Genomic DNA, 12,915 nt, shown 5'->3' on the forward strand with positions numbered 1-12,915 from the left:
CTATGTTTATATGACCAAGTTCTAAATGCCCTATGTGTGAGCCTTTTCACAAACATGATCCACTTGTTCCCCTACTGGACGTGGTCTCCCAGAAACGTTTCCATTTGCATAAACAAATCTGTGTTCTTAAATTTCTTGCTCCACGTCACAAAACATACAGTTGCAAAAACTTTCATCCCAACTCTATTCTTTTACTTATATTGCGTGTCTAACGGTTTTGTTGAAAGTATCTATTCCTTTTATAGTAGCCCTGTACTTTCAGGCTACACAAAGCATAAGTCCTGACGTGGACATGATGCTTTCGAGTTCAGAGATGCCAAGTGAAATTGAAGGAGTTTTCTGGTCTTTTTAACAAAAGTACTATTACCTGTATATTGCATTATTTAGCAAAATAAACCTCATAGGCTAGGTTCAAATCACGCTCTTACATCCTCTTTAATTGTCCTGCTGGCAGACAGGATGGTGCAAGAGGAGGGCTATTCTGTAGCATCCTGTTGTCATAGACTGGCATTGTAAAAAAACAAAAAAGGGTCCGTCAGGATCCTGTTGTTCAACAGGATAGATAAACAAGACAGTGTATGTCTGTCTGTCCTGTTGAAAAAAATGGATCATAACAGTAACTTGTCAAACTGAGAAAATCGTAAACTTTTAACCATGACGGAAGCCCACTGAAAGCTAGTGGATCCGTGAACAGATCTGTTTGAAAATACATCAAATGAATGTTTAAGCAGGATGTAATACTATGATGTAGACTTAGCCATAGCCATGTTATAATCCCCTGCTGCTCAGCTCCTTCTATCTATGGTACCCTGCTAGGTAATGATTACATCAACTGGAGCTGAGACATACCGTACTGATATGTGACCCCTCCAACCAATGACTGGATGCAGCTTCCTAAGTACTGCACATGACTGCTGCAGCTCAATTTGGCATCTCCTGTGCAGATCTACTACTATAAATATTGGTGCTAGTTCTTAATTGGCATAGGGTAAGTGATAATTGTATGATTGCTCAGGGCTAGACCTCTGGGACCACCACTGATCAGAAGAATGGGGGTCCCAAGGGCCCGTTTGAACATAGCAGTGGTCACACATGTATACTAACACTCCCCTCCATAGAACTGTGAGCGATAGCGATTATTGTGCTCAGCTGTATCTATCAATGCCTTAGATGGTGAATGGAGTGGTAGTACGTATGTGTCAAGTATGCATATTCAAACGAGAGACTTAGGAAGCCCATTCTCGCGATTGATGGTGGTTCCTGAGGTTGGACCCCTAGAGTTTATACATTTATAAAATGATATTTGTGGGCCAACCGCTTTGAATTTCTGTTAGGGTAGAAGTTTGGGATAATGGAGGAGAGAAAGAGACTTATTATTTGTATAGCGCTTTTAGGTAATTTATTTATTACCCCCCCCAGCAAGCTGGGTACTCATTTTACCGACCTCAGAAAGATGAGTCAACCTTGAGCCGGCTACCTGAACCAAGTGGGGATTAAACCGGCCACCTTCAGGTCGTGAGCGTGAGGTTAGGACTACATTTCTGTTGCCTTAACACTCTACGTCACATGAGAAGTATCATGTTCTATTGGGCAGGGTTACTAGTGCATTGGTGGCTGAAACAAGAGTATGGGTAATATTCGCACTTATATATTTTAATGGTAGTTTTGTAGCGGCAAGTATTCTATGGGCATTGTTAAGATGTAGATTCATCCTTTCCATAGGTGTGAAGGAATGACAGAATAAGTCACTAAATGCCTGAAGGGCAGCAAAATACTTTATGCTCCCCATCAATTTGTAAAAATATTAAAATGTAACCTTTCTATACTGATGCTAAAACTGAGGAAGACAATAATGATAGTATTTTATTACAGCACATTAACTACACTATCAGTATTATCTCTCATTCAGTCTGACAGCCCTGTAGAAATGTGACAAGTACTGAGCTGGTGTTGTCAGTCCTACATAGTCACTGATCTGTGATTGTAATTGATTGCAGCTCACTGCTACACCTTATATCTAAGAGCTTAAACAGATGGGCATATTGTAGCCAAATCACGGCCGCATAATGGGACAAAACAAAACCATCGATTTCAATGCTTTCATTTTCAATATCGGGATTCACGCGCGTTGTAACTACGCGCCAGAAAAGATAGGGCAGACCTATCTTCCCCCTTTTTTCAAACTTGACTAGTCAAGACAAACAAACCCAGTACATGCGCTAATACGCTCCATAGCAGCGACGGTGCCCCATGTGTTTTTACCCTAAGGGTGTATTTAGACAGGCAATGCAAGTTGTGCCTGAGATTCTTGGACGCAACTGGCATTGCACAGAACAGGATACTCCAATTATGTGCGGTCTGATCACATTACATGTCCTGTGGATTCGCACAAAATAGGACATGCAGCAATGTTTCAAACTCGCACTATTAGTCCGAGAGAAAAATTGCTTGTGCGCATGAACCCATTCAAACAAATGGGTACTTCTCTCATGTCAGTTCCATCCATATTGCAATCGCCCATATGAATAACTCCAACACACTTAAACGCTACTGTTCTTAGTGCTAGAAACAGAAGATTAGATGGATCATGCTGGTCTTCTGTCGTCAGTCTTCCCGCATATTCATGTTCAGACAATGTGTCAAAAGGGGATGGGGATGTTACAGAGGTATTTTTAAAACCTGTGGATGCCAGGGGTGCCCTGCTATTTGCCCCTAATCCCCTGATGATGCCACTAGTTGGTGAAACATGATGGAAAGACTGATTGTATAAAGTTCTCGATAAAATTGAGTCTCCAATTGGGAAATGATACGGACACATTGCAGCTGTCAAGTATCAATACGGATATTAGGGATCACCCACTAATGACTGAGTATCACTGACAGCAGCAGGGTTATATGTGTTAGACATAAAGTATACCAATGTGCGTCAGTCAAGTACATTCACATATTATGATTGAGTCACATCTGCCACTGAAGATGTAGCCGTGTGCTGCAATAAAGTACAATCACGCATCAGCTCAGTACATGTCAGATTTATACAGTGCAGTTAAAGTTAATGGACATAATATTGATAGCTAGTAAATGTGCTGTAATAAAATACTATCATTATTGTCCTCTAACCTTTTCTCAGTTTTAGAATGAGTGAATACAAGTTATATTTTAATTCTTTTACAAATTGGTGGGGAGCACAAGGGGCCACGATTATTCTTTGGATATTTAGAGATTTATTCTGCAGGTACTATTGCTTACTATTTGTCTGTTTTAAAGGTCATGGACACCTCTGGGGGAGGCAATTTATTTCACCTAAATCCAGGTATTTTTGACTGACAATCATTTTTTTGCAATAGGGTTTCATTAAAAATGTTGCACTGTTTGCTTTCTGCAGCTTCTGCATATCACTGTATATAGAAACTGCAGTCTAAGTCTCAACAGGAGATCTGTCAATGAAGCTAAACTGACAGCTTAGTTTTCATCAGCCCATATCTCTCCTATCCTATACTTTTTATCAGATAGTGTTAAAGGCTATGTTCTGGTCAAAAATTATGGTTAAAGGGGTTGTACCAAGAATGCAAGCTATCCCCCATTCACTACTGAAATCTCTGCCTGTCTCCAGAATGGGAGTTCCATGTCGTGCTCAGCCTGTCACTGTGGGGGGTTGCTTCTACCCTCATACTGATGTGAGCATGATGGGAGCAATGTCTGAGCATGCACCGGTCAGTGCTCGATTCATGTCAGCTGAGCTGATGGAAATAGCCATTTGGGCATCCCTGCAGCCCCATTGAAAGTGAATGGAGGAGTAGTGTGCATGTGGGATCAGCTCTCTATTCAGTCTCCTCCTCACTGCGGGGGTGTTTTCACCCCACAGTAAGGAGGATAGGGGACACAGGATCTCTGATTTTGAGTTGGCAGGGGTCTCAGCAGTGATTAGCAAGTTATCCCCTATCTTGTTCCAAGATTGCAAGTTAAAGGGGTTGTCCCGCGAAAGCAAGTGGGGTTATACACTTCTGTATGGCCATATTAATGCACTTTGTAATGTACATTGTGCATTAATTATGATCCATACAGAAGTTATTCACTTACCTGTTCCGTTGCTAGCGTCCTCGTCTCCATGGTGCCGTCTAATTTCAGCGTCTAATCGCCCGATTAGACGTGCTTGCGCAGTCCGGTCTTCTTTCTTCTGAATGGGGCCGCTCGTGCCGGAGAGCGGCTCCTCGTAGCTCCGCCCCGTCACGTGTGCCGATTCCAGCCAATCAGGAGGCTGGAATCGGCAATGGACCGCACAGAAGACCTGCGGTCCACCGAGGGTGAAGATCCCGGCGGCCATCTTAGCAAGGTAAGTACGAAGTCGCAGCAGCGCCGGGATTCGGGTAAGTACCGGACGTTTTTTTTTTTTTACCCCTGCATCGGGTTTGTCTCGCGCCGAACAGGGGGGACAACCCCTTTAAGTTTTATGCTGATGTTACGTCAATGCGTGTACTTTCACTTCTTCATTGGCACAGAAGTATGAAAAAGCTCAAAGTTCCAAAAAATGGGTTGAATGTGGGGACAGAATACCGTAAGCACTACAGTTTGGAGAAATTCTGCACTAGATGTGTCACTAAATCTGGGTAAATTTTTGTGATTATAACTAAGATTGCTTTGGAAAAATCAAGTTGGGAGCACATTCACATTGGCGAGAAATTCATGCAAATTGTGCGTTGTGAGAAGAACAAAGCTTGCAGGAAAATACGCCCCTATATTTGTAAAGGATGTATTAACCTGAGAGCTTTTTCTATTTTCATGCGATCATCCGTGTGCTGTGAGATGCAAGTCACGCCCAAGAATACACCCTAACAAAGAAAGGTGTATTCTAGGATCCCATGAATAAGTCTTCAGAACAGCAGCTAGCCATAACTATCTCCCAAAAGACCATTAGCTGAGATATAGAATATGAAAATACAGTCTGCCTTTGCACACAGTAGACCTCATGTATCAGAACTTTTCATTATTGCCCATAGTAACTTGGTTTCCACTGTCATCTTCTAAACTGCATTTTACAAAAGACATGAGACTGGGTGCTACTGAGGGATACATTTTCCTTTTGATACATGAGGCTCAATGTGTGCAGGAGTTTTGCATATAGATCATATACATGTGATCGCTTTATGACTTAATTTAACCCTATAAAAGGACCAAGCACCATAAATATACAACTCTTGGTCCTGGGCTTTAAATCCGCATCATCGTAAATATACAGCACAGGTTTAAAGCTCCTGCAGGTCGGGTCTCAAACAGCCAAGGACATCCTACATAGCGCACAATGATTGTTGATAACCCCCAGCATTGCATAGCTCCCTGGACTTAGCAGACACAGCTAACTTTTCGAGTAACTAATGTCATTATATTAGGAGGACCAATACTGAACTTAGACATTAAAAGGCTTTTCAAATCTTATGAAATTAAAAGCTTAATTAATAAGAAAACGTTTGCAGATTTCTATTATAGTTTGCGTAATACTATTTTCATAATGTGTGCTTCCAGTGAAGGAAAACTTTCTTAAGTCTTTCATGCACAGTTGAGAGTATGTCATAGTGTAACAGCATAGGCATAAGGGTGCATTCACACGAACGTATATCGGCTCGGTTTTCACACCAAGCCGATATACGTTGTCCTTGTGTGCAGGAAGGGGGGGAGGACGGAAGAGCCAGGAGCAGGAACTGAGCTCCCGCCCGCTCTCTGCCTCCTCTCCACCCCTCTGCACTATTTGCAAGGAGGAGAGGTGGGACGGGGGTGGGGCTAATTCAGGACCTTAGCCCCACCCCCATCCCGCCTCCTCTCATTGCAAATAGTGCAGAGGGGCGGAGAGGAGGCAGAGAGGGGGCGGGAGTTCAGTTCCTGCTTCTGGCTCTTCCAGCCTCTCCCCTCTGCAGAGAGAGACAATGTATATCGGCTCGGCGTGAAAACCAACCCGATATATGTTCGTGTGAATGCAGCCTAAGATATCCTCCGGATAGGTCATCAATAGTTGATCGGCTGGGGTTCGTTGCTCGGGACAATCGATTGTGCGCCCGCTGACAGTGCCTCAAATACACAGGGGTCAGAGCGGAAGTCTCTGCTCCGACTTCCATGAAGTGGCCGGCGCTTGTAACTGCAGGCACGGCCCGCCTTGATTCCAATGAAATCTGCAGTTACAAGTGCCGCCCACTACACACAGATCAGAGCAGAGACTTCTACTGCTTTCACTCCGATGTCTGTAATTGTGGCATTGTCAGCTGGCGCACAATCAGCTGATCGGTCGGGGTCCTAAGCGACAGACCCCAGTTAATCAACTATTGATTTCCTATCCTTAGGATAGGTCATCAATAGTATTCTCCCTGGAAAACCCCTTTAATACTGCACAACTCCTTTCAGATAGAATTATTACCAGTAGAGGACTTAGACTAACTTGAGCAGACTTGACTATGTTGAGCAGAAATGAATCCTCTCCATCGATCATGCAGGGGTACAAGATTTACACTGCGATTTGTATGAGGCAGAAATTAGAACTGCCTCATTGCTCCACCACTCAGTCTTCCCCTACCTGTTACAATAGTGTAGTATAGGCTGTACTGTGCACAGCTATTCATATTACTGTATATTTGCTACATCTGAAGCTGCGTATATATGTCACAATGTATACGCTACTAAACCACTGACAAATGATCATTTCCATTAATTACATTGATCGTACATACAAATGTCTCATATAGCAATGGTCCCCCACCAGTGGCTAAAGAGCTACATGTGACTGCGACCTCCTGCTGTGTGGCTCCTGATAAGACATTGATTAACGAGCATATGCATGCCTTTGTTACAATGGGACATTCACGAACAATATTACAGATATATGAAATATTTGCAAATTGAAATTTCATGATTTTGTGTTTTTCTGCATTTAATTTATTAATCTATTTGACATGAGTATGACTCACAAATAGAGATGAGCGAGCCTACTCGGTAAGGCAGTTACTCGAGCGAGCTTCGCTCTTCTCGAGTAACTGCATAGTGATCCGAGCAGGTTCGGGTGGGATGCAGGGGGAGGGGGGGGAGGGGGAGGAGTGGAAGGAAGAATGAGAGAGATCTCTCTCTTTCCCAAGCTCACCCCCGCAGCCCACCTGAGCCTGCTCGGATCACTAGGCAGTTACTCGAGAAGAGCGATGCTCGCTCGAGTGACTGCCTTACCGAGTAGGCTCGCTCATCTCTACTCACAAAGTATAAAAGGTTGGGAAACTCCATCATATAGGATGCAAATTTTATAGGTGTCTGTAATGTACTTTAAGAGGGAACATTGAAGTCTAACATTTACATCTTATAGCTTCAGAAATGATAGCAATGATTTGCATGTATAATAATTGCTCAATATTAATCATCAATAATAAACATATTTTATGTTAATCACTAAAGATAAGCGAGTGAACCCATTAAGCAAATTACTCGAGTGAGTATCGCCATTTTCGAGTACATGCCTGCATGCCCGAAAAGGGGGAGAGCGTGGGGGGTGGGGGGGATATCTCGCTCTCTCTTTCCTCCGCGCCCCCTGCTCACTCCCGAAACTCACCACTCACCCCCGCTGGCCCCGAATCTTTTCGGACGAGCAGGCATGTACTCGAAAATGGCGATACTCACTCAAGTAATTTGCCTTAATGAGTACGCTTGCTCATCTCTATTAATCACTGATTATTTAGTATTTTTCATTGGGCAATGATCAACACAACAAAGAAAGGTACATGCTGTAACAATAGTTCAAGCGGGCCTTTAGGCCGAAATCACAAAAAGCATTTTTGATTAGGTTTTGAATGGTTTTTAGTGTCATTTTTAGCCTTTTTTGTTTGGTGAAAGATTGCATTCAGGCAATGTGCAATGACTTTGTTTCAGCGAGGCATGTCCCTAGTCTTGTCTTTTATTTCTTGTGAACTTTTTTTATGCTGCTCAATATATCTTGCAGTGTAATGCAAATATTTTCTATAAAATTCCCACTTCCAGGATAGCCAGGAACACAAGATTGTCCTATATGAAAACCCAAACTTCACTGGGAAGAAGATTGAAATAATTGATGACGATGTTCCAAGCTTTCACGCTCATGGCTACCAGGAAAAAGTATCTTCTGTGAGAGTACAAAGTGGAACGTAAGTTACCCATGGTCAGCCCTGTGTTAAACTGACTGTAGAAAATAATATTGGGCTTTTTATGAACAGAAATTAGAGCAGAAGGGAACTGTACAGTCTCCTCACAGCTGTTTAAATCCAGTCGTGCAACATATGTCATGCATTTGGCCTCTAGGGAACATCTGAACATCACAGATAAGTCTTTAGCATAGGGTACAGCAGGAGATCAAACAGAACAGACTTGTATGCAATGTGTTCATCTGAAATAATGCTTGGGATAAAATAATACTAAGAATGAGCTGTTAAAGTGTTCTTATATTGTGTCAGTGGAAAACTTGCAGTATTTGCAGAACTAAATAGAATTTAGCCGTTTGTACTTGGTTTTACAAGGTTTATTTAACTTTTTTTTCTACATTTTAAAATATTGAAGGTAATTTATTTTGTTAATCCAAATAGATTCAAAGATTCACTTTTGTATATTTTGGAATGGTTTATGATGATACCTACAATAAGGAATTTTTCTGGAACTGACATTATGCTGAAGAAATTGCATAAGAACTAGAGATGAGCGAACGTACTCGGTTCGGGTGTTTTTGGACTCAAGCACCGCTTTTTCCGAGTAACTAACTACTCGTACGAAAAGATTTGGGGGGCACCGGGGGTGCGTGGGGGGTTGCGGAGGGGAGTGGGGGGGGGGAGAGCTACCCCCTGTTCCCACTGCTACCCCCCCGCTCCACCACGCCGCCCCCCGCATCTTTTTGTCCGAGTAGTCAGTTACTCGGAAAAAGCGGTGCTCGAGTCCAAAAACAACCGAACCGAGTACGTTCGCTCATCTCTAATAAGAACCCCATCCAACTGTCCCAGTTACATCATGGCTGTGTACCTTGCCTGGTAGATGGTGGAGAGCTTTTGGAGCAGTGACATCGCCTTGGTGAGCTCTTGGAGCCCTGGCACCGCCTTGGAGAGCTCTCGGAGCCGTGGCACCGCCTTGGAGAGCTCTCGGAGCCGTGACACCGCCTTGGAGAGCTCTCGGAGCCCTGGCACCGCCTTGGAGAGCTCTCGGAGCCCTGGCACCGCCTTGGACAGCTCTCGGAGCCGTGGTACCACCTTGGAGAGCTCTCGGAGCCGTGACACCGCCTTGGAGAGCTCTCGGAGCCCTGGCACCGCCTTGGAGAGCTCTCGGAGCCCTGGCACCGCCTTGGAGAGCTCTCGGAGCCGTGGTACCACCTTGGAGAGCTCTCGGAGCCGTGGTACCACCTTGGAAGCTCTCGGAACTGTGGCACCACCTTGGAAGCTCTTGGAGCCGTGGTACTACATTAGAGAGTTCAAAGGGCTGCACAGGTTACACACCCCTGAGGCCAGCCTTGCACATGATCGACTACTTCAGGCAAAGTTGCATTGCATTCATATTTCAGCATTGCAAGATTTTAAAGAGAACATGTCACTATGGCATGATGAATGAGTAATAGAGGTACGGTTTACAACTGGGTGTAATTGCACCCTCTGATTAGCCCTGGAAAGTGCCAAACAGCACCACGTGATCCATGTGCAATGAGCAAGGAAAGACTTTTTATAAAAACGGAGGGATGTTACAAAAGCATAACTAACTTACCATGAAAATGCCTGATTCTCATATTCTTGGTGTAGTACTTTCTAATATGTTAAACATTTTTTACAGATGGGTTGGTTATCAGTACCCAGGTTACAGAGGTTACCAGTACCTGTTTGAGAAGGGGGATTATAAGGACAGCTCAGATTTTGGCGCCCAACACCCCCAGATCCAGTCTGTGAGGCGCATCCGTGACATGCAGTGGCACCAGAGGGGAGCCTTCCACCCTACGAGCTAAAAGAAACACTTCCTGCGGCCACTGACAAGAAAGAGATACGGAAAGGCTTTTACGTGATCTGCTGCTGTTTTTCCCATGGCATAGCTAACCCGCATGCCACTGTGTGACTAAACCTGCTGAAGCAATTTAATAAAAGCTTTGAGTTCCAAACTCCTGCTGACTCCAAGTTTGTGTACTTCATGTGTAACTCGAATGTTTTGGTGGAAACACCTGATCTACTGGACTATTATTGAAACCATCATAGTAGTGAATAATATGTGAGACGTGGTTGGCCCTACCTAAAGCTCTTAAAGTAAACCTGTTTTAATTATTTTAGGATACTGATCCTGTTTTACCAATTAAACAGCAACTGGAGTAGTTTATGGTAGATGTACTGTAGCTGGAATGCATTTATTAAATTTGTATCACTTTATCAACTAGTGCATGCTGTAAAATGTCACTAAATGTCAATGATGTATTATCACGTGGAGACCTTTATGTATTACCACTTCACAACGGCTGGGAGATATGGGACATGGAATGTACATCACAGCCATTGCAGTACCTAAGCAATTAAGCAGATTAACACTTGTCACAGTCATCCATACAACTTTGTATCAAAAATAAGGAAGATGGAACAATACTTCAGCAGCGCCACATAACGAAAGGCAGCATTCATGCATGTCAATGTTAGTTTTCAATTCCCAGTCATTGTTATAAGCCTTGTATAAAGAGTCTGATGCAGAAATGCTGCCTTCCAATAGGTGGTGCTGTAGAGGTATTGTTCCATCTTCCTTATTTGCATATATTTCACAGAGGAGTGTGCATGGCCTTATAAGTCTCTTCACACCTTCTAGGTGCTCTCTTTAAGGAGACACCATACTATTCCCGACTCACGCCACAGGCCTCTCACTAGCCAAGCCAGAAACTGCACACTGATGAAGGGCAGAGCCACTCATCTGTGTGATTAATTGTGGATCAGGAGGAGGATCTAACAGCAGCTGCTGCTTTTTAGGGTTCCTTCACATGAACGTGTGGTTACAGCAAATTACGCTCTCTGGTATAACGTATTACACATGCAAAATCCATCTGCCATAAGCTCCCATGTTGCTGCTCACACATATTGCAGCCTGTTCAATCTCGGTGCATATTACATGTCCATATATGCCAAGATCATGCATGGCGATTTGCGGCACACAGCAAGTACTCAATGTGATTGCATATTTACTGTACGCCATGTGACTGTGTCATGCGGGCGGCACGCAGCACATTACACTCACCCTAAATGTGAGAGGCTGGGGACAGCCTTGCAGAACTGCTGGATGCACTATTTGTATGATGCTTTATTTTTCCTGTGCAACGTTCACGTAACCTCAACCTCCCCCTTCCTGTCGATCTCTTCCTTCACCCTTCTTTCTCACACCAGAGTCCGCTCCTGGTCTCCTTTTCTGCACCTTTCTGTGGATATAGTTTTATAATCCTGCTGCGCAAAAGTCAGGGCGGAGAAGGAGAGTATTGGCCTTTTTGCTCTAATACGCCATCACTTTATGATCGCTGGGGACCCTATATCTGTCATCCCTAAAACCACAAAGTTGTACACTGAGTAGTATCTTCACTATCAGTAGTAACTTCACTACAATTCTTGACTTTTAAAAGTTTGGAAGTCGACATCATCTGGCAACATGGAAAATGAGGGGAGCCATATGATGACCTGCAATCGTATATATTTGCAGACCTACCAGAGGAAAAGCTAAACTTCACTTGCCAGAAATGACTCTACCCACAAAAAAACAGAGCAGAGGAAAAAGAGGTACAGAAAGAAAGGACTCTGCCCACAAAGAACAGAGCAGAGGAGAATGGAGTGCAGCAAGAAATGACTCTACCCACAAAGAACAGAGCAGAGGAGAATGGAGTGCAGCAACAAATGACTCTACCCACAAAGAACAGAGCAGAGGAGAAAGAGGTACAGCAAGAAATGTCTCTACTCACAAAGAACAGAGCAGAGGACAAAGAGGTGCAGTAAGAAATAACTCTACCCACAAAGAACTGTGTAGTAAGCACACAGAGTCCTCTTGAATAGAGAAAAAGAAGTGCTGTTGTGAAGAAGAAAAGTAGAGTGGTGGTTGGGGGGGGGGGGGGGGGGGGGGATTCCCTGTTGAGGGGAACAGAGGCTGCTGTCTGCAGACATGACACCTCACAAGAGGTGTGATATCTTCCAGGTGCACAAATCAAAGATGTGTCTGATAGGCTGTCAAGATTCTTCAGTCCTACAGAACACCACCCATTCCTACTTATACATGTAGGGACAAATGACACTGCAAAAAAGGACCTTGCAACTATCTGCAGAGACTTTGAAGACCTCGGAAAGAAAGTGAAGGAACTAGGAGCACAGGTGGTCTTCTCATCCATCCTCCCAGTGGATGGCCATGGAATAAGAAGATGGAATAGGATTCTAGAGGAGAACAACTGGCTACATCGATGGTGCCGTCAGCAAATATTTGGATTTCTAGACCATGGAGTGAATTACCTATGCAATAGACTGCTTGCTGGAGATGGGATGCACCTTACAAAAACAGGTAAGCATATATTTGGTGGGCACCTTGCTTCACTCATTAGAAGAGCTTTAACCCCTTCCCACTCCAGGATGTACATTTACGTTCTGGAGCGTCGGGGTATGTATGCAGAGAGTTCGCGGGGTGATCTATCTGCATACAGCGCTGGCGTGAGCGGTTTACTACAGCTGACACTCGCGAGCAATAGCCGAGATCAGCCATTTGGCCGATCGCAGCTATTAACCCTTTAAATGCTGCTGTCAATCCTGACAGCAGCATTTAAATCCCCCAAACAATGTTCGGTGAGATCAGGGGAGCCGTGCAGGTGTCATGGCAGCCGGGGACCTTTTGAAAGGCCCCAGGGCTGCCTTAGCAGACTGCCTATCAAGCCATCCCCATGGGGTGGCTTGATAG

The 12,915-nt window shown here is 44.1% G+C and overlaps 1 protein-coding gene across 2 annotated transcripts in view; it reads left to right on the plus strand.

The window, feature by feature from the left end:
* Positions 1-10,120, plus strand: part of CRYBB2 (crystallin beta B2) — a 370,816-nt gene extending 360,696 nt beyond the window's left edge. For both annotated transcript variants that reach the window (XM_066603898.1, XM_066603899.1), the window contains exons 5-6: positions 8,002-8,144; positions 9,802-10,120. In XM_066603898.1, coding sequence (XP_066459995.1) covers positions 8,002-8,144; positions 9,802-9,970 — 312 coding nt within the window. In that variant the 3' untranslated portion in view covers positions 9,971-10,120. The remainder of the gene's footprint in view (positions 1-8,001; positions 8,145-9,801) is intronic.
* Positions 10,121-12,915: the final 2,795 nt, after the last annotated feature.

The sequence above is a fragment of the Eleutherodactylus coqui genome, chromosome 5 (genome assembly GCF_035609145.1).
Source record: "Eleutherodactylus coqui strain aEleCoq1 chromosome 5, aEleCoq1.hap1, whole genome shotgun sequence".
Lineage (NCBI taxonomy): Eukaryota > Metazoa > Chordata > Amphibia > Anura > Eleutherodactylidae > Eleutherodactylus > Eleutherodactylus coqui.